At 43.1% G+C, this 25,090-nt stretch overlaps 1 protein-coding gene across 6 annotated transcripts in view; it reads left to right on the top strand.

The window, feature by feature from the left end:
* SUDS3 (SDS3 homolog, SIN3A corepressor complex component) overlaps positions 1–25,090 on the top strand; it is a 239,545-nt gene that overhangs the window by 78,349 nt on the left and 136,106 nt on the right. For 2 of the 6 annotated variants that reach the window (XM_059140988.1, XM_059140989.1), the window contains exon 13: positions 868–1,005. The exons of the other annotated variants lie outside the window; for them this stretch is intronic. In XM_059140988.1, the coding sequence (XP_058996971.1) occupies positions 868–883 (16 nt within the window). In that variant the 3' untranslated portion in view covers positions 884–1,005. The remainder of the gene's footprint in view (positions 1–867; positions 1,006–25,090) is intronic. 6 annotated transcript variants of the gene reach the window in all.

Here is a 25,090-nt window from a genome sequence, read left to right as displayed (position 1 = left end):
TCTGCTTTCCTTTCTCCTGCTGTTCCATTCTTTTTCTCATCAGTGCCTCGTCTTTCATTCTCCTCTGTAAATGTGGGCAAGAATGGATAAAAACTGCTTTACTTGTTAGAGCAAGTGTGGATAAGAGTGATGCTCATGGTTTTAGTTCATTTGCAGTGTTAGCTGCTGTGAGCACACCTTGACACACCTCAGTTTTGTTTTGTTTTATTCTGTGGTTTTGAAAGACTGTGCAGTATGGCGTTAAAAGCATGCCGATAAGAGCAAATACTCCACTGCAGCTTTCCAGAGGCCCCAGTTGGAAGCTGGAAATGACATGTTTCTGAAGTTGAAAGTTCTTCCCAACCATTGTCCATTCATTCATCCATTCTTTTTTTTTTTATGGTTAAATGTATCTTTTTTTTATGATTTAAAAAAAAATTTTTACAAACCTATAATATATTTTTATCCCCAGGTGTATAGGTCTGTGAATTGCCAGATTTACACACTTCACAGCACTCACCATAGCACATACCCTCCCCAATGTCCATAACCCTACCCCCTTCTCCCAACCCCCCTCCCCCCAGCAACCCTCTGTTTGTTTTGTGAGATCAAGAGTCACTTATGGTTTGTCTCCCTCCCAATCCCATCTTGTTTCATTTATTCTTCTCCTACCCCCCTTAACCCCCCATGTTGCATCTCCACTTCCTCATCTCAGGGAGATCATATGATAGTTGTCTTTCTCTGATTGACTTATTTTGCTAAGCTTGATACCCTCTAGTTCCATCCACGTCATCACAAATGGCAAGATTTCATTTCTTTTGATGGCTGCATAGTATTCCATTGTGTACCATTCATCCATTCTTTTTGCCACTTTTTATCACCCGCCAGGTCAGGCTGTATGTGACGGCACTTTACCAATGGGTGGACATCAGTTGGGCAGCGGTGCACAATTATATAGAGCTTCTTATATGCCAGCATGTTCTAAGTATTTCCCATACTTGTTGGTCTCCACAACAACCCTGTAAGGTATGTATTCCTCCTTTTGTAGATGATGAAACTGAGATGTGGGAGAGGTGGGGTTTACCCAGAGTTAGATGGATGCATGAATGGTAAGTGACAGAGCTCTGACCTCTAGATCCCAAGTCTGTCTGCCATACTGCCTCTCTAAAATCTCTGCTGGCATTACCACTGAAGGCCATATCTTCCTTTGGACCACTGTTGGGTGGGTCTACACTGCCACCTCTCTTGAGCATGCCAAATACTGATGCCAGTGGGGACATGAAATCCAGTGCTCTCTTCAGAGTAAAGCTACTACATATTTCAGCCTGGAATGTGAAACCAGATCCCCTCACTCACTTGTCAATCCCACAGTCTTTCCAGACTTACCTTTCTTCTGAAACCGACCCTCAGCAGAACATCAATTAGTGCCCATCTTCAGAATAGAAGACAGCAGGGAGAGGAGGAGGAAAAGCATCTCATTTAAGCCATAATCTCTTCATCTGTGAAATGGGAGAAATGAAATCTTGCCATTAAATGAATAGCGTAACATTAGGCTCTGACTTTTTATGGAGCACTTAATATGTGTTAAGTATTGTGTTAAATGGTTGGCTATTTGTGTACTCTCATTTAATCCTTAAAGCAACATTATGAATAGGGCTGGCCCAGAGCAGTCCAGTAACTTGTCCAAAGTCACAACAGCTAATAAGCAGGAAGCAGAGCCTGTATTCAAAGTCTGTAGAACATCAAAGATTCCACTTTAATACAACACCAATGGTTCTCACAGGGCCAATACTGCCCTCTAGGACTCTCTCCAGAAGTTTGTGGGCACAATTTTGGTAGTTGCACTGATGGGGAGTTACAAAATCATGAGGACATGATTTGCTTTAGGGGACCAAGTGAGCTAGACATTCACCAATGTGGAGGACTTGTCCTTTGTCCTGCCAGACCTTCATGTAGGTGAAAAATTCATATATTATCATCTGAGTTTGTTTTATATACAAACATAGAATATATTTTGCATTTTGTAAAAATTTTAAGTAACCTCTGTGCCACACATAGGGCTCAAACTCATGATCCTGAGATGAAGAGTCACATGTTCCACTGACTGAGCCAGCCGGGCATCCCTTGTCCGTGGTTTTAGCATACTCTGATTTTCCTAGGAATGCAGTTTACAGTATGCAACAAAGGATGATTGTAGTTTATCTTGCTGAAAACTTTATTCATAGTTGTATACCGTTTCAGAAAAATCGTAACAATGGCAACATTGTTTCGATTATTTGGGGGGCTCACACCATACCCCTGAGGAAGCTTGCATTTTTAGCTATTATGCATGCATGATTCTGGGTTTGTGTGCCAACATCAGACTACCTTAAGGTGTCTTCCAGAATTCACATGTGAAATTGACTTTTGAAAATTATACATGTATAGGTTGTATTATTTTTTGAATTTCATTTCAGGATAGTAAAGGGCACATTGCAATATATTTGTTACAAAATATGGGTAGAATGGATCATTGCTCCCAATTCTTCATTCTCTTTCTAAATGGCATTACACATCAGTACCTTTTGCCATGTGACTTCACAGTACCTCCCACTAGAGTGGATGGAGATTTCTGTGCCTCATTAGTTGGGGACTTAGCCACGAGACTTGCTTTGGCCAATGAAATGTGGACAGAGATGCAAATGTGTCAATCTTAAGCCTGGTCCTCAAAGACATCATGTGTTTTCCCTAGCTCTCTTGTTCTCCTGCTTTTTGCTATGAAAAAATCATACTTCAGATGACCACTGCTCCATAGAGAATGGGGAGACCCTTAGAACAGGTCTGAACCCAACCTAAAGCCTGGAGCTAGGCTCATGGAATCCCACATGAGCTCAGCAGAACCATCACTGACCACAGACCCATAAGTTAAATAATAAGTTTATTTTTTCCTTGTAACCCATGGGGATTTGAAATTGTACATTACACAGCAGAAACTGACTGATACAAAGAGGTGTTGGCTCTGATTAGATTGGTAAGCAGTGCATTCTGGTATTCTTCCTGTAAGCAAAGCAGTTAGCTCAGGAATGCTTTATAAATAGGAGTTCTGTTAGCATAGAAGAATGTGTAAATGATACCCTCATACCACGTTAAAGGGGATCGTAGATACACGGCTTTCAAATCCTTAGGGTCAGGAGCTCTGGAGTTACTCTTAAACACTCCAACCACCAGGGTAAGTGCTGGTGCTTTCGAAGGGTGTAAATTCATAGAGCGAGCAGGTCAGAGATAATTGACGAGTTCTCTTCTTTGAAAGGGAACCTGGCACCATGGAAACGACAAGCATGTTCGGGTTTGTGACTGTGGATTATAATTACCAAGTTATTAACCAGAGCATTATGTGAAAGATTGATGGTTCTTGCTCAATGTAATGTGTCCTTTAAATGCTAAATAATAAGTTAAATGCAAGGAATAAATAAGTTCGATGGCTTATTTATGGGGTAATTATGCGATATTTTCAGCCCATAAACTAGGGCATCTGTAGAAACCCAATGCTATGGAGGAGAAAGAGCCCTGAATTAGAAATCAGGAGACCTGGATTCTCTGCCACCTGCCAGTTAGTGACCTTGAACAGGTTATGTCATTGCTCTGAGCCCCAGTTTCTTTATTTGGAAAGCTGGGGTGGGGGCTGTGAATAAAAATACCCGTCTCATAGGTGATTGTTAAAAGTCATTGTCAAAGACATGATTATATAAGGTGGTAAGCATAGGGCCTGACACATAATCATTGGTTACAGATGTTAGTTATCATTTTATCATCATATATAAGAGTTTTGTCCCTTCTAGAAAGAGATTTCCTATTTTATGTTTTCAGTCAACAAGTAATTGGTAACAATATGCAGTAGACCCTCAGAGGATTCTTATTTTAAAAGACACCCTTTAGGGCACCTGGGTGGCTCAGTTGCTTAAGCAACTGCCTTCAGCTCAGGTCATGATCCTGGAGTCCCCAGGATTGAGTCTCACATCGGCCTCCCTGCTCAGCAAGGAGTCTGCTGCTCCCGCCGACCTCTCTCCTCTCATTCTCTCTCTCTCTCTCTCTCTCACATAAACAAATGAAATCTTAAAAAAAAAAAAAAACAAAAACCAAACCCTTTAATTGTCCTTCCCTGCTTATAAAATTATCAGAAACTTGGGTAAACACAGCAAGAACAAAGAAGAAAATATATATATATCATCCATCTAACCCATCCTCTATATATAACCACTGTTAACATTTTAATGTAGACTCCTAGTCTTTTTTTTTTTTTTTACCCATGTATAGAATTTCTTTTTTAAATCTGAAATTGGAATCATGCTGTACATGCTGATTTGCCACCTGCTTTTGAGATGTGTCCAATGTCATTAAATATTCTGCTAAAACACACTTTTTAATGGCTGCAGAGTAGGGTGTTCTAGAGGAACATTGTCTAAGTGGAGGAGTTATTCACAGAAGCCTACTTAGCGCATTCACTTAAATTATACTTTCAGACTTTCTGAAATCTTCGTTTCAAATTGGTCTTAAATGGGCCGGGGCTTGGCTTTAAAATTCCTCTCCACCTCCTCCTTCCTCCCCTAGCTGCCCCCAGGTTCTCTGTCAAGTAGTTAATGATGGTACTAGGCACTTACTCAGTAGGGGAGCTCTCGGTTTAAAGGGTCTCCACGGTGAGCCATTTTGTAAAAGGGAAGAATGTCATTCAAATAACCACCCTCTCATTTCTCTGTTCAGCCGAGTTCTTATTTTTATTTTTATTTATTTATTTTTAAAATTGGCTTCTCTCTTAGAGTAAGGTCCATCCACAGGTAAGAATTTCCCTAGTAACCTTCTTAAACGACTTTACTTGATGCCAGGTAGCACTTTTTCTCTGTATAATAAAAAGAAATACTTCTTTCTGTCCCCTGTCCCTCCCACAGTCTTCTGGATGGTTTATTGTCTCCTATTGGTAGTACTCAGGTTGAACTTCAGAGACTTGTATATAAACATTTGAAAAATTAGTAGTTATGTACTTTCTTAAATGTGGCCTAGAAATATGTATAACATGATTTATTATATGTCTATGTATCTTGCAAATTAGCCTCATGGTTTCATGAATATTATTGCTTAAGAGTCAGGCAGAATTTCTTTACAGACAAAACTCATTTATGTGAAAATAACATGGCAAAAAGACATAGTATATGGGAATTTGGCCAGCTTTGGCAATTGCCATTTTGCCATTGATGTTCGGTAGTAAACATTGGGTAAACGTCCCGGGTCAAACCACCATCATCTTCCTGGACTTCAAAAGCCCTTCCTAACTGATCTTTCTCCCACAGATGCTTTCATTCTTGTCCTCCTTCTACCCATTCTCTATACAACAGCCAAAGTGATTTTTTTTTCCAACATGGATTATTCTCCTTATTAATGCCTGTTGCAGGTTTCCCATTGCTCTTAAAAGTCAAAATTTTTAACATTGGATTTTTCACAACAAGCCCAAGATAGGTGTTAATATCCTTCTTTCACAGATGAGGGAACTGGAGTTCAGAAAGAATAAAGGACTGGTTCAAGGTCACATAGCTAGGAAGTGGAGGAGGAAGGACTCAGATCCAGGTCTTCGGATTCTAGGTTTCTGGGTAAGTCATCTCCCAGGGCGGGTGATGGCAAGATGTCCTTTGCTCAACCAGTTGGAAGAAGGGAGGTGTATCGATTGGTAGTGTTTGATTGGAAGTCAGAGAAGAAACACAACACAAACTGGTTTAAGCAAAGACGGGATTTTATCGCCTCAAGTAATCGAAAAGTCCAGAGGTAGGTCAGGCAAATCTGGATCCAGGAGCCTGAATGATACCATCAGGGTTCATCTCTTCTTTTTCTCCATCTCTGGGTTCTGCTTTCTTTGAGTTGATTGCATTCATAGACAAGTTTTCCCTTTGTGGTCTTACAGTGACTGCTGGTCGTTCCCAGGAATACATCCTTCCCTATCTACACACAACAGGAAAGTAAGACAGTCTTTGTGCCAGCTTTGCAGCGAAGCTTTCATTACATCTCATAGGCTCACACAATTATCTCTTAACCACTGGATTAAGTTTATTTTTAATTTTTATTTACTTATTTTTAAGATTTTGTTTATTTGTGAGAGAGACAGAAGTAGCATGAGCCGGGGGAGAGGCAGAGGGAGAGGCAGAGGGACAATCGGATTCCCTGCGGAGTGTGGAGCCCAGTGCAGTCCTTGACCCTGGGACCCTGAGATCATGACCTGAGCTGAAGTCAGAAGTTTAACCAACTGAGCCACCCAGGTGCCCTAGGATTAAATGTTTAATGTGCTGATTTGATTGGACCTGGGTCCTATGTTCTGACCCTTGGTTGCAGCTGGAGCCCTACCTGTAGCACATTAGATGAGACTGGAAAGGTGGTATTTCCCAGCGATAATTCAGGATACTTTGTTAGGAAAAGAGTGACTGTTGGCAAAAACTGCGGAGGTCTGGCACTTTGGTCCTACCTAGGCACATGACCTTGGGCATTAGTGTGGAAAACTCAAAGGCTTGTGTAGGAAAAGGGAGAAGTAAATGGGTTTTGTAAATCTGAAGGATGGCCACATGGGATGATGGTGAGTGGTCATATGGGGTAATGGTAGTTCTGGTCGCGGGCAGAAGCAAAGCTTAACGCCCCATTCAGTCACTGTTTCTTTTAAAGCCCCTGTGCCTGGGCTCAGGGTAAGTGCAAACAGCAGATTTAAAGGAGTGGGAGGAGGCTGGTATTTCTACAGATCCTTTTTTACTCCTTTAAAATAAATGTTTATTGCTTTTTCCTAATTACAAATATAAAACATGTTTATGAAAATGGAAATAAAGAAAATACTTGGTAGGTACACTATAATTATGAGGCAACTGAAGGAATAAAAATAAATATTACCCATAATCTTGTAACTCAAACACAACCTCTTTAGCATTTTTTGCTGACCTTTTTCCATGCATGGGAATATATTGGGTACATGTAGTGCACATGCATACACACACAAATATTTTATTTTTATTTTTTATTTAAAGATTTTATTTGAAAGAGAGAGAGTGCACATGAGCTCATGCATTGAGTATGAAGGTGGGGTGGGGGAGGGGAAAGGAGAGAGAATCTCAAGCAGACCCCCCCAGCTGAGCCCAGAGCCTGATATGGGGCTTTATCTCACAACCCTGAGATCATAACCTAAGCCGAAGCCAGGAGTTGGAACCTTAACTAACTGAGCCACCCAGGTGCCCCTGCACCCCCCCCACAACATAAACATTTTAAACAAAAATTTGTATCTTACATGAAGTACTTTTAGAATTTTTTTTTCCATTTAATAATGCATCATAAGCATTTTTCTATTCATTAAATGGTTTTGGAACATATTAATTTTAATGACTGCTTCGTTTTCCAGTATATGTGTATGTACCTAATTAATTTAACCAGTGTCCTATTACTGAATCTTGGTAGTTTGAAAGTTTCCCATATTATTATAATATTGAGACAACATTATTATAATATGAGACAAACATTCATATGCACAAAGAGCTCTATTAATTTTTGTCAGGCATAGCTTTCAAATACATAGTACATATCACCAGTTTGCTTGAGGGCTTTTATTTACAGATATATTTTTATTTTTTATTTTTTTAAATACATTTTAAAAAGATTTTATTTATTTATTTGACAGACAGAGATCACAAGTAGTCAGAGGCAGGCAGAGAGAGAGGAGGAAGCAGGCTCCCTGCTGAGTAGAGAGCCTGATGCGGGGCTCGATCCCAGGAACCTGGGATCATGGCCTGAGCCGAAGGCAGAGGCTTTAACCCACTGAGCCACCCAGGCGCCCCTGGATATATTTTTATTTAAAAGTTCTTATATATTCTTCCCATTAAAACAAAAGTTTAATGAGAAAAAAAATAAAGTTCTTATATATTCTTTAAAATAGTCTATAGTTTAAAAAGGGTATTAAAGTTAATAGTGAAAGATACTAGCCCCTCCCCCTTCCATTCCCTAAAGCTCATTATTGTTAGTGATCTTAACATATTCTTGCAGACCTTTTTCCATATGCACCCACATCAAGCATACAGCCAGGTTTGTTCATTTTTTTTTCTTCCCTCCCTCTCTCCTTCCCACAAATATTTCCTGAGTACTAGTCTCCGTGAAACATGGTACCAGGACATTCAGTGATTGTTTCTAGGAATTTCCAGTAGTCAGGGTTAGTAAGTATATACTTAAAAAACACAAAACACATGATAAATTCATATTGGTGCTTCCTATTCAAATCATGGCTATAGGGTTTATTTATTTATTTATTTTGAAGGTTTTCTTTATTTGAGAGAGAGAGAGAGAGAGATGGAGCATGAGCAGGGCAGAGGGACAGGGGGACAAGCAGACTCCCTTCTGAGCAGGTTCCCTACTGCAGGGCTCATCCCAAGACCCTGAGATCATGACCTGAGCCGAAGTTAGACTTAAGCTTAATCAACTGAGCCACCCAGGTGCTCCTCTAGGGTTTATTTTTAAGACTGTGTTTTATTTAGAGTAGTTTTAGGTTTACAAGAAAATTGAGAGAGACCTCAATGAGAAATGGAGATTTCTCATTTACTCTCTTCCTCCATACATGCATAGCCAGCACCCCCTCACCTCCCGTTATCATCATCACTTACCAGAATGGTAGAATTTTTTTTTGTAACCAAAGATGAATTTACACTGACATATTATAATTACCCAAAGTCAATACTTTACCTTAGGGTGCATTTTTCGTGTTGTACATTCTGTGGGCTTAGACACATGTTTAAGGACATGTATCGGTCATTATAATATATGGAGCATTTTCTCTGCCCCAGAGAATTCTCTGTGCTCTGCTCATATTCATTTCTCCCCACATGCTCTCCCCCCCCCCCGACCCCTGGCTATTGCTGATCTTTTTATTGTCTCTTCTTGCATAGTTTTGCCTTTTCTGGAATGTCATGTAGTTGGAATTACACAGTATATAGCCTTTTCATATTGGTTTCTTATACTTAGGAATATGCATTTAAAGTTCTCCATGTCTTTTTTATGGCTCGATAGCTAATTTCTTTTTAGCGCTAAATAGTATTCCTTTGTATGGACGGACCGTTCACCTACTGAAGGACATCTCGGTTGTGTCCGGGTTTTGGCAATTACGAGTAACGCTTCTATAAACATCCATATACAGTTTTTGTGTGGACACAAGTTTTCAGCTCCTCTGAGTAAACACCAAGCAAGGACTGTGGTTGCTGGATAGTGTGCTAAGAGCATGTTTAGTTTTGTGAGAAGTAGGGGTTTTATTCAACCTCAACACTCTTAACTCTGTATTTCCTTCCTCCAGTGCTGAGAATCTTGGTTCCCAGAGATACCACCATAATTTTCTTTTTTGCTTCAGAATCCTTCAGTACACACACACCAGTCTAGAAATGGCAATATCCTCATTTACACCATCAATCTGATTAGGACAAAATAGTTTAGGATTTTCTTAATTGAGGTAAAACACATAACAAAAATCACCATTTTTAGCTATTTTATTATTTTTTTCATTTCTTTTTTTAGCCACTTTAAAATGTAGGATTCAGTGGCTTTCAGTATACTCACAACGTTGCGCAGCTCTCACCACTATTTAATTAATTAATTATTAAAAGATTTTATTTGTTTGACACAGAGAGAGATAACAAGTAGGCAGAGGGGGTGGGGGCAGGAAGCAGACTCCCTGCTGGTAGAGAGCCTGATATGGGGCTCAATCCCAGGACCCTGGGATCATGACCTGAGCAGAGGCTTAAACCACTGGGCCACCCAGGCACCTCTATCACCACTATTTAAATGCAAAGCACTTTCATCATCCCAAGGAGAAATCCTGTACCCATTCGGCAGTGACTTCTTATCCTCCCCCCATCCCTACCCGCCCCCCCAACTCCACCCAGGGCAGTCACTAATCTACTTCCTATCTCTCTGGAGTTGCCTGTTCTGGACATTCCCTATAAAAAGAATCATGCATTATATGGCCTTTTGTGCCTAGCTTCTTTCCCTTTGCATATTTTCAAGTTCATTTATGCTGTAGCGTGTATCAGTGCTGGAGTCATTCTTATGGCTGAGTAATATTCCATTACCTGGATAGACCACATTTGCTTATCTCTCATCCACTCTCATCCTCTGATGGTCACTTGGTTTGTTTCCGTATTTGGCTATTATGAATAATGCTGCTATGAACCTTCTTGTACACATTTTGTTTGAACATTTTGTCTTCAATTCTTGTGGGTATGTTGTTTTTTGCATTCCTTTTAAAAATATTATTCTTGGATTATACTCCATGAGGGGTATCTAGTCAGATTTTGTATTTTCAAGTTACTTGAAAAAAGTCTTCTCTGTGTGGTTATAATACTAAGTGAATATTTAAAAACATATTTAGTTTCATTTATTATATTTTACTTTGAATTTTTTGGAATCGCTTTTAAATTTTATTTTATTTAAAGGTCAGTTTAGGATAGAAATTCTTGGCCCACATTTTCTTTCCTTGAAGATCTTAAATATGATTCTTTGTTTCTTCTAGCATAAAGTGCTGCTGTTAAAAAGCCTAATGACGGTCTGGTTTTATTTGTCCTATAAGGTACTTGATCTTTTTGGCTTGGTGCCCAGAATGTAATCTTTTTCTTTTTTTCCCCCCTTTTCTTTTTTAAGTTCAGTAATTTTCTTGGATTTGTTTCAGTGGCGGGCATTTTAAGTTGATTTTCTTGAATTATGACTCTCCTTTTTTCCTGTTTTTATTGCTTTGGATTTCTTTCTAAAGGACTTATATGAATATTCTATAGCTATTACTTTCTTAATTTCTTTTAGTCCATTTTGCCATACCGGGTCATAGTGGTTTTTTTTTTTTCTTTTCTTCCATTTTTGGTGGGCATGTATTTCTCGCATGTTTTCCTTGTCTGTAAATTCTCTGTTTTCTCATAATTTTGACTGGTGTTTGATAGTGATGCTTTTTTATTACTCACTTTTTAAGCAAAATGAGCTTTTCCCTATATTTCTATTTGGAAAAATCAAGCTAGGATAACCTTTCCAGCTTCCTGTTTCTAGAGCTCCCATCTTTAGTTGTCCTCACTATGTGATAAAAATATGGCCCCATACTTTGAGCTATATTTGCTTTACCCTCCGTTTCTGCTTACATCTGGGCATCATTCTCTTTCCTTGGCCCCCTTTGTCCCAGCCCAGTTCAGATTCTACTTTTAGCAGTTTCTCCACAATTCATGACTTTGCCCTGCAAGAGAGTGGTTTTTTGCTTTGAGACCAGTATCTAGATCTTCATCTCACTTTGATCCCCTGCCCTCACTTGAGTCAGAACCTACAGACTCCTTCCCAGTTGCAGCTGATGTTCTCAGGTCAGCCTGCCTTGCTTCCCTGTGAACATCCGTTGTTGGTTTGGGGAGGAGGGGTTGTCGTCTCAGAAGGTCTCTTTTCCTTCCCTCTGTTTCATCTTGCAAAGATGCTGACACCATGTAGGTCCAATAGTTACTGACGATTTGTCTCCACTTACTTGTATTTTAGGATTTGTGGGGATAGCTTTCACCCAGTCCTGTTGTAGATCTTGCCTGGTTTTGCTCTATTTTTTGAGGTAGGGATTCTGGTGCATGTGATTGATTCGTTGGGGGAAGTGCTTTCAGAAGAAAAGGAAGGAGAGAAGCAGGAGACAGCAGAGAAGGGAGTAAGCAGAGATGAGATCTCAGTTGAAAAAAGGCATCAACCTGACCTTGTGGGATGTTCTGGGGTATGACTCACACTACAGAGTTGTGCTGCCTTAAGTAAGGAGGGGGTCACATTTCTACCTGTCTTATCAGCCAATTATTGGCTGTGGGTTGTTCTGAGAGGTGTAACATCCTGGACAAAGAGCTTCTCCATTGAACTGAAAGCAGTTCTCCAGAGAAGGGGGCAGCTGTGAACTGTTAGTATGGGTGACAGGTACCTCAGCCCAGTAAAGGGATTCTGGGGAGCGCCATTAGCACCCGCTACCTCTGCCAGCTAGTCTCTCTGTTTTTATGGGGAAGCTTGGGGCAGTTCTAAAGCCATGTCACTGTCGTTGTCACCTTCCTAGAATCTGAGTTATCCCTTATATATGTCATCTTTCTTCCAGCAAACACCTGATCCCTCCTTTACACAGAGCCCCTGTCTGAAAAAAACAATCCTACAATAATAAATTAAAGATTATATAAAGATTTTACTGAGGCAAGACTTTATGTCTTTTTAGTTCTGAATCCCTAGTGCCTTGGAAAGTGCATATGGTGGGTATTTTGAATTCCTTGGTTGAGTTTGACATGGTAAGGTGTACATAGAGGAAAGAAATACCCTGCCTGTGCACTTGTTCTTTCCTGACCTTGGAAGATATCTCTGGCAGGTCCCATGACTTTGGGGAACCATTCAGTTACAAGGGTGGGCTCCTTGTAGTAACTCCAAAGCCTTGTTTCTTTTCTAACTTAAACCTCCTCCTTCTCCCTTTGAAGGAGCAGAGCTGGGGTAAAGCACATGGGCTGCACTCACTAGTTCTATAGCCTCTTTTCTTTGTGGTCGTCTGTGGTTTCTGCTGCCCCTGCCTTCAGGTTGGAGGAGAGTGGGTAGAAGGAAAGATTGGGGTAGGGGTGGGCCAGCAGTGAAGAAGCTATCCGCAACTGATGCTGTTGCAATTTGAAATCGCTATCCTTTGGGCAGAGTGGAAGTCAAAGCTGACACTCCCATGAGGTGCTTTTGTGGTTTCCCAAGAGAGTCTGCCCTTTGGGTCTCTGACTATAGACTCAGCTTCCAACCCTCTAACTGTGCATTGGTCCCTGTATGTCTCCAAGTGGTTCTCTTGGGCAGGATATACTTTAGGATGATGCCAGCCAGCTTCTTTCTGGGAGAACCATATTCATGTCCAAGAAGCTCATTCCTTTGACTCTCCCTGCTGGTGGAAGGGAAGATTTGTTCTTCTCCCAACATGGAAAACTCCAGACACAGCCTCTTGTCCTGTTGGACTTTTTTTGAGGACCCTACACCATGCCCTGAGTTCCCCAGACTCCAGGAGGCACATATCAACCTCTTTGAGGCCTCCTGTGTTTGGCTTGAGATGAGAGGACATACTCCTCAGACCCTGTTGTGAAGTGTTGGGGCTCGGGGGAGAAGTACAGCCCTCCAACAAATGCCCATCTCCAAATCCCCACTTTAGCTCCTCCAAACGCCAACCTCATACTTGTAGCCCAGAGATGCGGGATGGGTGAATGCCTGCCAACCCAGTTTAATAGTCCCTTGGCATGTCCTGTACAGGTAGGATGGTACCTTAATTTAGGATGTCAGGGTGCTCTCTTCCTTATAAGGAGGATAATGGCCATGTTCAGTATCTGGTCCAACGAGAGACCATTGCAGAGTGACCCAGTATTACCAGTCAAAGTGTGACATTCCATTTTCTCCTTGGGATGTCAAGCAACAGAGTCAACCAATACCCGTCCCGTTGAAGAGCAGCTTCCTCTTCTACCACCACCGCACACTGAGATATAAATGTAAGACTAGACGGTCCCCTGGACTGCTTTATGTCTCTGGGTGTTATGGGCTGAATTGTGTACCCCCTGCCTCCCCAGATTCCTAGGTTGAAGTTGTAACTCCCAGTTCTTCAGAATGTGACTGTGTTTGGAGATAGGGTCTTTTGGGAGGTAACTGAGGTTAAGCAAGGTCATTGGGGGTGGGCCCTAATCGGGTGGGACTGGTGTGTTTATTTATAAGAAGAGACAGGTATAAAGAGAAGACCTTGATTTTGGACTCTTAGCCTCCAGAACTGTGAAAATAGAAATTCTTATTGTTTAAGCCACCCAGTCTGTGGTACTCTGTATTGGTAACCCTAGCAAACTAATACGCCTGTTGACTTAAATAATTTACAGGCTAAAGGAAGTTTCTGTGGAGGTATGTTGATTCTTCCTAGTCAAGCCTGTGGAATTCTTGAATATTATTTAAAAAGAGGTCATCAGGTCTCAAGTGGGTCATATTTGCCAAAAAAGAATATGTTGCTCATGGGAGAATTTCAAGGAAAGATTGGGAAGGTACTGATTTGGGTGAGGCTTTCTTTTAAGTTGTATTACTATATTTCACCTACTCCGGCCTTGAACATGGTCATATGTGTGTGAGTCTGTATATTTTCAAGACATAGGGAAAGGAGGAGCTGAAGAAAAAGAAAGAACATAGCAGACTCTCTGTCCACGATTGCTTTTAATAACGAAGAGTGACCCATCTGGGATTTTTTATGACTGAATGTCTGTTTCAACTCAACTGGACAGGAATCATCTTTCAGAGCCATTCAGAGTTGCCTTTAACTCTCTCTCTGGAATAGCAGCCACATCAGCAGGAGCTTTTGGAGGTCAGACCAACTCCGTTTCCTTGACAATAAGATCATCCTCTGTACAGCCAGGTACTGCTAACCAAGTTAGGTACAGAATAATTTAAAGCCTCAGCACTCTGGATTTGAAAATCAGCTGAAGGAATGACAGGTTAAGGGCTGATTTATGCCTTATTTGTCTTGGATGGGTAAAGGAAAGAATAATTGAGCACATGAGCCTTGGACAAAATTGGCATGAACGCATATTGGAGAGGATTATTTTATTTCCTGACTCATGATGTTACAGACTCTGCCTTCTTTATCTGGACGATATTTTATTTATTTATTTATTTATTTACTTGCTTACTTTTAATTTTTATTTTTTTTTTTCAGAGAAGAAGAGAGGGCGGGGGAAGGGCAGAGGGAGAGGGAGCGAGAGAATTCCCAAGCCCAGCACAGAGCCAGACATGGGGCTCTCTCTCAGAACCCTGAGACCGTGACCTGAGCCAAAATCAAGAGTCTGATATGTAACCGACTGAGCCAACCGGGTGCCCCTACCTGGACAATATTTTAATATTCATTGTGGCTACTGTTAGTGAAGTTATTTATTCTATGTGTAAAATGCTTCACACAAGTGTATTAGGAACCTCGGAAGATCTGCTTATCCTCTCGTTCATAACCAACCCATTCGTGTATCCATCTACCCATCCATCAGTTCACCCATGTATCTACTCATTTATCCATCCACATATCTACCTGTCCACCCACCTTCCTGTCCATCCACATGTCCATCCATCCATCCATCACTCCATATCCACCCACCTAGTCCCCCACCTTCTTACTATTTCTCTGACCTAGTAACTTCTCTCCATCCCGTTTTCTTCCCTGCATGTCTGCAGTAGCCTTCTCCCTGGTCTCCTTTCCTCCAGTCTTTCCCATTTTACATCTTTTGTCACCATTGCAGCTCCCATGACTTCTTTATACTTCAGTTTCCCTCCTTTGTAAAATCAGGGTAATAATATTTGTGTCTCTGCATTATTGTACATGAGATATCATTTATTCATCCAACAGTGGTGTATTGAACTCTGCTTCATGTGTCAGTCTCCGTTGTAGGCACTGGAGAGACCGGAGCAAACAAGTCAAACAGGTCTTGCCCTCAGGGAGCCTCTGTTCTAGTGGAAGAGACAGGAGGTAACCACAGAACCTAGGATGCAATTTCAGATAGCTACACATGTTTAGAAGAAAAACAGTTATTTGCATGAAGGGCTCAGCCCCATTCGAGCACATATAAATGTTAAATTAATGGAAGTTGTCACTAACAGTCATTAATATTATTAGTCTCTCTAAAACCTTTCAATACTAATTATGAGCATTTATTGAGCACTTAATACCAACCATTATGCTAAGCCGTTTAATCTCACAACAACCCTGTGAAGTGGATATGATTATTTTCCTTCTTTTAGATGTGGAAACTGAGGCAGAATCTCTCATCGTTTTCAAGGAAATGTCCAAACTCCTCATTCGGGTACTCAAGGCCTTCCAAGGTCTGGGCCTCCCTCTCTCTCCGGCCTCATGTCTTGCTGACCTTGTTGTCTCCTGCCTTTTTACCCTCACTCCTCAAAACTCAATCCATGGATCGCCTCCTCCAGGAAGTTCTCCTTGACCGCGATGCTCCCCATTCCATGGTGCTCCCCAGGCAGGATCATGTGCTTTGCCCACGGGTTCCCACTGCTCTCCTATCATGGTTCTCATCACACACGACTGCAGCTCTCTGCTCTGTTTCTGCTGTCTCTGAGAGAATGTAAGTCCTACAAGGGGTTGGGGAGGGGCTTGTTTTTTTCTCTTTAACCCCAGCATCCAGTCCAGTGGCGGGTACATAATAAATGCTCAAGATACCAACCTCTGTTTTTTTTTTTTTTTTTTAAAGATTTTATTTATTTATTTGACAGAGAGAGATCACAAGTAGGCAGAGAGGCAGGCAGAGAGAGAGGAAGGGAAGCAGGCTCCCTGCTGAGCAGAGAGCCCGTTGCGGGACTCAATCCCAGCACCCTGAGATCATGACCTGAGCCGAAGGCAGCGGCTTAACCCACTGAGCCACCCAGGCGCCCCATACCAACTTCTGTTTTAATCCTTTGTCTCTCTGGGGGAAAGGTTCCTTTTCTGAGAGGTTGTGTAGCTCAAGGAGGAATTGCCTTGGGACCCCTGTGGATTAGAAGCTCCGGAAGGGGTGACTCAGCCAGTTACTCAGTCTCCCTCTGCCCCCACTGGATGGTACAAACAAGGTACAAGGTTAGTAGGAAAGTATTTTGCAGACAAGCAAGGGCCAAACAGAACTGGTTTGTAGCATTGATAAAAGCATATTTATTTAGGTCTGAATTTAATGTCCTGGCTTGACGTGTTTGCCACAGGAAAAAGCCGCAGATTTTTCAGAATCTGAATTTGGAAGCCAGGAATAGATTAGAGGATGAAAGAAAAAGGGCTTCTTGACCTTTCTAAATAACAACATCCCTGCAACAATCCAGTGTGCTGGAGAGCCGGTTTTTGTAACTAAATTGTCTCGTTTAAATTCCCTTTATGCCGCTTACCAGTGTGAGACCCGCTTACCAGTGTGAGACCCAGCACAGTTTTAACTATTTTGTGGTCCTCAGTGTTACCATCTGTAAAATGAGGAAATAAAAGTTCTTGATTCATATGTTTGTTGTGAGAATTAAATTAGAAAATACTGTGTGTTGGGTGCCTAAATGCCTCTGTCCATTAAACTTCTGCCTTCAGCTCAGGTCCTGATCCCAGGGTCCTGGGATTTTATTCTGCATCCGGCTCCCTGCTCAGTGGGGAGCCTGGTTCTCCCTCGATTCCCTGCCCCTGTTCTCTCTATCTCTTTCGCTATCTCTATCTCTCTCAAATAAATAAAACCTTAAAAAAAATAAAATAAAATAAAATAAAATACTGTGTGTGAAGAGCCTGGTAGTGCTTATTTCTTTGTACTTATTTTAATGTGGCTACTAGAAACTTCCAGATTGCAAGTATGACTTCTGCTCCAATTACACTGGACCGTGTTTTTCGAGACTGGTTGCTTTGAGCATACAGACTGTACTTTCCTTGTCTCTGTCTGTACAATCTAGCACTTAGTCAAGACGTGTGTGCTGAATATGTTCTCGATGAAATGTTTGGCTTTACTGCGATCTTGCTTGCAGTTTGTTTAACTCAGAGTCATCATCTGATTGATTTTTTGCCTTTAGTGTGGTTCAGATGGCGGGGACTCCCTTTCCTGAGCCTCATTCTGGGGAGGGTGGGTTGGAAACAGCAGAGACAAAAGTTCGCACCACCCCCCTCCACCCCATCAGGACAGCCCAGAAACCCAGCTGGTGGCCCCCAGAGGGACACCTCCAGGACAGATCTGCAGCCAGGAGATGAATGGTCTGGCTTCAGGAAAGAGAATCTATTCCAGAGGAAGTCAGAGAGTAGACTCTGTTCCAGGGAGGAGTGTTGTCCCAGGCGCTCCCAGAAAAAACTGGAGAAGCAGCAGATGGGGAATGAATATTGGGCACGATATGATGGTTCTCATTCAATTAAAATAGCAAATGGGAAAGTAATAGGAACAGGGTGTTTAGTGGTGGGTTTCAGATGAGTGAGCAGAAGATCAAAGCAATATTATTATGTCATGTGGAAAAGACATGGCCATGAATTCTTTTTTCCATTAAAAAAGTTTTTTCCCTTCTTGGTCTTTTGTAGGAGTTGATACTGACTCACAGTTGACAAGTCTAGTAAAGGTTGCTATTAAAAGAAACCTTTAAAATAACTATGAAAAGTCAGGTACCATTTTCCCTCCTGGGTTTCTTAGTTTCTAAGTCCTGAATGTTCTGTCAGTCCTCTGGGTCTGCCCAGTTGCCTGCCAAGTGAGTCAGGAATCCCTGGGTTTCCTGGGATGGAAGAAGCGAGGAGGAGCCAGTCAACCCAAAGGGCAAATATATACCCTGTCCCTGAGGCATTGAGGGTTGGGTCCTGGAAAGGGTATCCAGTGACTCAAGAGGTTTCATCTTTCTCAGGAATCCTTTGGTTCCAAGGATCAGCAACCCAATTAGGTTTGTTGAGGGAAAAGACGTCTTGGACAGACTTTGTGAAATCCTCTAGGAGCCCAGGGCAAGGAGGGCAAGATTGTTGTCAGGCCGCCATTTTGCTGGGGATGGTTCCCTCATCTGCCCTGTGATTCTTCCTGCTGAGTAATTTCCTCTCCTAGGAATATTGCTCTCTGTTTGACTCAGTAATTTCCTCTCCTGCAGTTTCTTCTCCCTTGATTTTGGTATGGCTTTGGCCGGCCATAGAGCCCACACCAGGCCTGACTCGGACTTTGAGGACTCAAAACCCACCGGTCCCTGATGATCATTTCTGTTTGTGGTAGAAAGTGAATGAAGGAAAATCTTGGTTTTTTGGTGTTGGTGGGGATTGGATGTTTTACCACCTCTCATCAACTTAAAAACTGTGTAAGACCTAAGTTTCTAATTTTTATAATAAATCTTATATGTGGAAATAAATTTTTGTTGGGAAAGCCCCTGCTAAGAGCTCTGCCCTATGGTGTGTGACCTCTAAAAACACTGTTAGTGGTTACTGTTTATTACTTCCCAATATAAATTTTTCTCCTTAACAGAATCCAAATTTTGTTTATATACTTTTCCAATGGCAGCTTTAAGAGTAGACCTAGATCAGGGATCAGCAAACTTTCCAGAGAAAGGCCAGAGAGTAAATACTTAAAGCTTTTGGTGGTGTGGGGGGTTGAAGTCTGGCTCTGTCACAACTAGCTGTGTGACAACTCTCTGTTGTAGAATAAAAGCAATCATAGACAATATGTAAATGAATGAATGTGGCTGTGTTCCAATAAAACTTTATTTATAAAGTCAGTCAGTGGGCCAGATTGTGGCCTGCCTGTTGTAGTTTGCCATCCCTGATCTAGATTACTCTAAGGCAGGGTTTCTCAGTCTCAGCACTATTGACATTTTGGACCAGGGAATTCTTTGTTGGGGGGGGCTGTTTTGTGTATTATAGTATGTTTAGCAGCACCCCTGGCCTGTAGCATCTCACCCGCAGTGTGACAGCTAAAAATGTTTCAGAGCATTGCCGAACATCCCTGGGGGCATTCCCTAGTGACTGTTGTTGGTCTGGCGTCGTCATATGAAACTGAGCTAGTCCAAATGGACACATGATAAAGGGCTTAGAGTCCCCAATTTGGAGAGAGGTTCTGTGTCCCTCCCCTTAGACCTACACAAGAAAGCATTAGCACCAAGTGCTACTCACAGCCATTTTACAACCACGGCAGGCATCAGACTCTGGATGGAGTTTGCACGGTGGATGGAGCTTTGGGACAAGAATTTAAGACCTCTTTGAGCAGCTGAATCAACCAGACCTGAAGCCCTCCTTACATGTGGACTTCCTGATGGATAAGATGACACATTTCCTTTTTGTTCTAGATGGAGTCTGCCCGGCATATTCAAGGAGGTTATTTGCCGGCATACACAGAAAGATTCCATATGTTAACCTCTAGGATGCCTGTATTTGTGTGTGATGGCTGGATATCAGTCATGCAGCCCACAGAACAGCAGAGGCTGCGATTGCTATCTTAGTGTCACCCTGTTGCCTTTTGGCTCTACACAGGCCTTGGAGCATTTATCTTGTTACCTGGCCCCCTGCAAATGTGGCTGCTTTCTGGCTTACTGTGGTAGGAGTCCTCTGTGAACTTGTTCAGAAGTATGGGTCTTTTAGAGGAGCTTAGGCTGCCTGATACGTTATAGAAAAAAAATTTTTTTTTTAACGGTGTCTTCCCAGGAAGGAGATTTGATCAGAAAACGGTGGCAGTGTTTGGCCCAATACATGGGCATCAGGTCCCAAATTGCAAACGTAGTGGCTGCAAAGATAACAGGAAACCAATTTCTCTCAATTCAAATCACAGTCCCTCTTGGGATCATGCCCTTATTGCTTTCAAGTGTCCCTAGTCTCCTCACCCACCTCCCCCTCCAGTTCTTGGCTGCTACTGAGTTGGTAAAAATGCACATAGAACAAAATCCCTAAAAAGAAGACTTCTGAGAAGGTTTTCCTGGCAAGCTATTGAGTGATGTTGAAAAGGCAACTGGACTTGGGCTGAGAGTCCTGGCTTCAGAATTTGGTTCTGAGCTTGCAGATCGTTTCACTTTGCTGAGCCTCAGTTTACTCATCTCTGGGAATGGGTAGAGTGCTATGTACCCATTGATCAAATGAGATAATGTTCATGAAAGAGTTTAATGAGACAGGAGATAGGAGGAAAGCTGCTTGAACAGAACAGGGGTGTGATCAGTGGATACCTCAGGCCCGTATTTTTCTCCCCCTCTGTTTGGTGGTATCCATTGTTCAGTTGTGGTTGAGGTTTCCTGAGTCTGGGCTGAGATTAATGGGATGTACAGAAGTGGGGTGTTCGTACGATATTGGCGAAGACATGGCTGTAAGCTGTGGTCTCAGAGCCAGGTGTCGGGGCACCTCCAGGCATCTTCCCAGGCCTCACAGGCAATTACTGGCAGTCCCAGGATCCCCAGGGCCCACCAGAAGGAGAAAATATCACCAGCTAGTCCTCTAGGATTTGGCTCTGTAATCGACGAGTCCTGAGTTTGAACCCTCTTCTGCCACTGTGTAAGCCTGGGGACAATTAGTTCACTTCTCTATGCTCCATCAGTAAAATGTTGATAATATTAGGCCTTTCGTCATAAGATATTGGGGAGAATCACATGAAATAGACGCCTGGTCCATAAGGAGAGTGCAAAAATTGCCAGCTTTGGTTTTCACTTGTATTATGTGGAGGCTTGCTCCTTCTAGATTCCCTAAAATGCTGCAAGGGCTTAGTATGGAAGTGTGGTTGTTGGGGTGAAGGGAGGTAGGATTGGGAACGAGGTCGCGTTGAGCACAAACTCTGGATAAAACTGTAAAAGCTGCCAGGCTCGGGCCAGGCTTGCCACAATTCATCACTCTCTCCTAAAAACCAGCTTGGATTTCTCACCTCCTTCAGCCTTTCACTGAGCCCATCACTAGGTTCTGCTGTGGGTTTCCCCCAAATGTATCCTGAACGGGGTCCTGTTTCTCCATCTCCCCTGCCCCCAGCCCTGCTGGAGCCACTGGGGTCTCTCACTTAAACCCTGGCAGCAGCTTCTTTGCCGGTCTCTGCTCCTGTCTCCCCGCCACCCACTCTCCCCACAGCAGCTGGAGGGGAGGCTTGAAAATGTAAATCAGAGCACACCTCCAGCTCCTTGAAACCCTCCGGTGACTTCCCACCGCACCTAGAATAACAGCCAACATTTCCCACGGTCTGGGGGAAAATGTTCTCTGCCCACCCCTTTAGGGTGGCTGAACTTTTCTCATTTTTCAGGTCTTCATTTAAATGTTAAAATCTGACCTGTTTAAGTGAGGTGCTTCTCATCTTCTTTGTCTCTACAGTATTTATAATATCTGATCTGGTGAATGAATGCCATCAGGCCAATGATTCTGTTTGTCTATCTTCATGTCACGCCTCCTGAGCAGGAGAAGCTCTGTATACAGGTGCTGTGGAGTGCTTAATAATTGGCATCTCACGCCGTATGGTAAGAGGCAAGAGAGCTTTGCGGTTAAATACGTGCACTCTGATGGCCAGACTCTCTGAGTTCAAATCCCAGCTCTGTCCTTTGTTTCCTGTGTGTCCTTAACAAGTTACTAAGCCTCTCTTTGACTCAATTTCCCCCTTTGTCAAATAGGGATTTATCAGTATCTACTTATGAGGGCTAATTAGGGTGATGTTTATGAAGCCACAGGTAAGTGCCTGCCCCACTGTACATGCCGAGCCATGGTGGCTGTGATTATCCTATTCGTATGGTTCACATTTCCCTTTCTGGGTGAGTTTTACACCTTCCCTTTCTAATTTTTTGAAGTCAAAGTGTTACTCATTTGACTCCACTTTGAGGATCTACTTCATGTTATACTCTGGGCATCCAGAAATGATCCCACAGATACAGTTCCTGTTCTCATAGGGCTTACGTCTCTGCAGGGAATACAGGCTTTGAATGAATTGAGATTTGAATGAATAATTGAGTAGAATGAAATGAAAAAGAAATAGTGTGCATGGATAGTAAACTCCCGGGGAATGAAAACTTTGTGTGTATGTGTGTATGTGTATGTGTCTGTGTTTGTGTGTGGGGGGGTGCTGGGGTCAAAGAAGTTCTACCCAAGAAGGTGAGAGCTAAAGATAAGAGCTAAAGATCTACCCCGGAGCTAGACAGTGCTATAGGGGTGGGGCGGTGCAAGGGGAGAGTATGCTAAGCAGAGGGAACAGCTTGTGCAAAGGTCCTAAGGCTGCAGAGAACATGGCACATTCGTTACTACATGTGCAAGTACATAGCTGGAAAACCTGGTTATGGAAAACAGTTGTTTTTTTCAGAAATCTTCCCAAAGAGGACCCAGAAATAAAGATTTGAATATAAAAGCTTTATCTGAGAGACGATTTTGAATACCAGTTGAATGAGGAGGTGAGACTGGGAAAGGATGTGAAATCAAACAAGTTACTGCTATGGGCAAGTGGGGACCTGTGGGGGCCTGTGTCCAATATGCATCTCAGTCGTCCCAGCCAATGGGTGATGGAGCTGGGGTATTTATACACCACCTTCCATTAGTCATTGTTGGAGGGCTGCTCTCAGTGGGGGCAGAGCAGGGCATTAATTCCCTGGCACTTCTGTCCCGCCGCTCATATGAGCAAAAGTGGATTCAAAAAAAAAGAAAGATTCAAAAAAGAGAAAGCTGTCCAGCAGAGGAGAGCAGGTGCTGGCTCTATTGGAAGTTGGGCCAGTATGGTAGAGGTGAGGGGACTGGGCAGGGAACCAGTGATTCTGCTATACACCCCAAGCCCCTTGATGCTTAATGCTGTTGGGGGTCAGCCAGGACCAGCACGTAATGGGCCTTGTGAGCTGCTGTGAAAGATTTTGGACTCTGTCCTTTGGGGAGCCACTGCTGGATTTTAAGCTCAGGTGAGGCTTAATTAGACCTCCAGCTTAGATCACTCTGGTCCTTGGGTGGAGAATGAATTGTTGCAGCAGAGGAGCAGATAAAGAATTCGGGAGGCAGTAGTCGCGGTAGAGACGATGGTGGCTTAGAGCAGGTGGGGTGGGGCTAGAGAGGTTTGGGAGCTGGAATAGACCAGATTGAGTGAGAGTCTGCCTCTGAGGAAGGTGGCAGCCCTTTTCCATAACATCTTCCTTATGCTAAATTAGACGCAGGTGTCTCTGAGACTTGGCAAGTGGGGCTCTAATTTTCCCATGTCCCCCCACCCCCCCTTACCTGATAAAACTCCGTCATCTGCTGCGGCCCAACTGCCCACTTTTCACAGCACTTTCCCGGCTGCCGGGGCTGCATAAAATCCGACGCTCCTATTTCTCACCTTGCCAGCTTTCCTACTGCCTTGCCCACCCTGCTGTGCCTAGCAAGGGTTGGCTCCAGTGCCAGCTTCTGAACCAGCATTATTGTCAAGGAATGTGGAAGCAGCCGGGCCAGGGAGCAAGGGGCGGGGATGAACGTTCCTTTTGCCATCTGTGGCTGGAGCGAGAGCCATGTTGATGAGATGCAGGACCATCTCGGTGTGATCTGGAGGAACGCATTTCAGCTGAGCTGGCAAGGGGATGTCGTCTCGGGGCTCGTGGGGGTGTCCTGTGGGGTCACTGTGTTCTCTGAGAGTGGGGCTGGGATGAGGGGTCTCTAGAGGTCTGCTTTGTCCCCAAACCGCAGGTCCTCTGCCGGGCACTGCTGGCCACAAAATGCTTTCACGCTGTTCTTGCGGCTCTAGAATGGTGCCAGCCCTCGCCAGACGCATCCTTGTTAAAAACCACTCGATTACTGTTTGACCATAAACACTTTATCTTAAGAGATCCCTCATTTAAAAGTATCCTAAGGGTCATTCATTGAACAAGTCTCGATTTCTGGAAAATTTCTCTTTTCTTCTGAGGAAAGCCCACCCACACCCCCAATTCCATATTCTAATCCCAAGGGCACTAAGAGAGCTGTGGTTACTGTAGTGAACCTTGCCTTTAGCCTTAGATGCAGAGACCCGAGACCCACGCTGGGCCCCTTAGAGTGGTCCCTTGGGGGTCTGGCCTGAGACTAGAGAAAGGAAAGGTAGTCCCTTGTACCTGAAACCATAATGTATGGAAAATGGTGGATTGCCCAAGAACACAGGGAGAGATAGCAATCTGTTTCAGGAGGAGTTGGGGAGAGAGAGAGGGAGAAAGAGAGGAGACACACAGACTGCTGATTCTTCCTGGTGTGGCTATTTCCTATCCTTTCCGTTCCGTGAGAGCCGTCAGTATTCTTATAATATTATAATTTGTCCTTTTTGCTTATGCTTGGTGAAGGTGAGTGTCTTTTATGTGGATGAGAGAGGAAAAAATATCTCTGCCAACAGACTGGCCTATGTGTTGGAACCCTTTCAAGGGTTAAAGAGAAAATTCATCTCAACTCCTGATCCTGGAAATGTTTAGAGTCACCCTGTGCCCCTGTGCCCATGAGCAGCTCCTTCCCCCTCCCCCCTGCAGCGTGCCCACCCCAGGCCCTGGTAACCTCTCATCTCTTCTCTGCATCTGTAGATTTGCCTACTCCGGCCTTTCTTATAAACGGAATTGTACGGCACGTGGCCTTTTGTGTCTGCCTTCTTTCCCTTAGTATCATGCGTTCAAGGTTCATCTCAGAGCACGTGTTAGCGTTTTGTTCCAATTATGGCTGAATCCTATTTCATTGAATAGGGAGACGACACTTTGTTTATTCATTCTT

This window comes from Mustela lutreola, chromosome 11 (genome assembly GCF_030435805.1).
Source record: "Mustela lutreola isolate mMusLut2 chromosome 11, mMusLut2.pri, whole genome shotgun sequence".
Classification (NCBI taxonomy): Eukaryota; Metazoa; Chordata; class Mammalia; order Carnivora; family Mustelidae; genus Mustela; species Mustela lutreola.
Note: the sequence above shows the minus strand (reverse complement) of the source record. Positions and strands in the feature narration are given on the sequence as shown.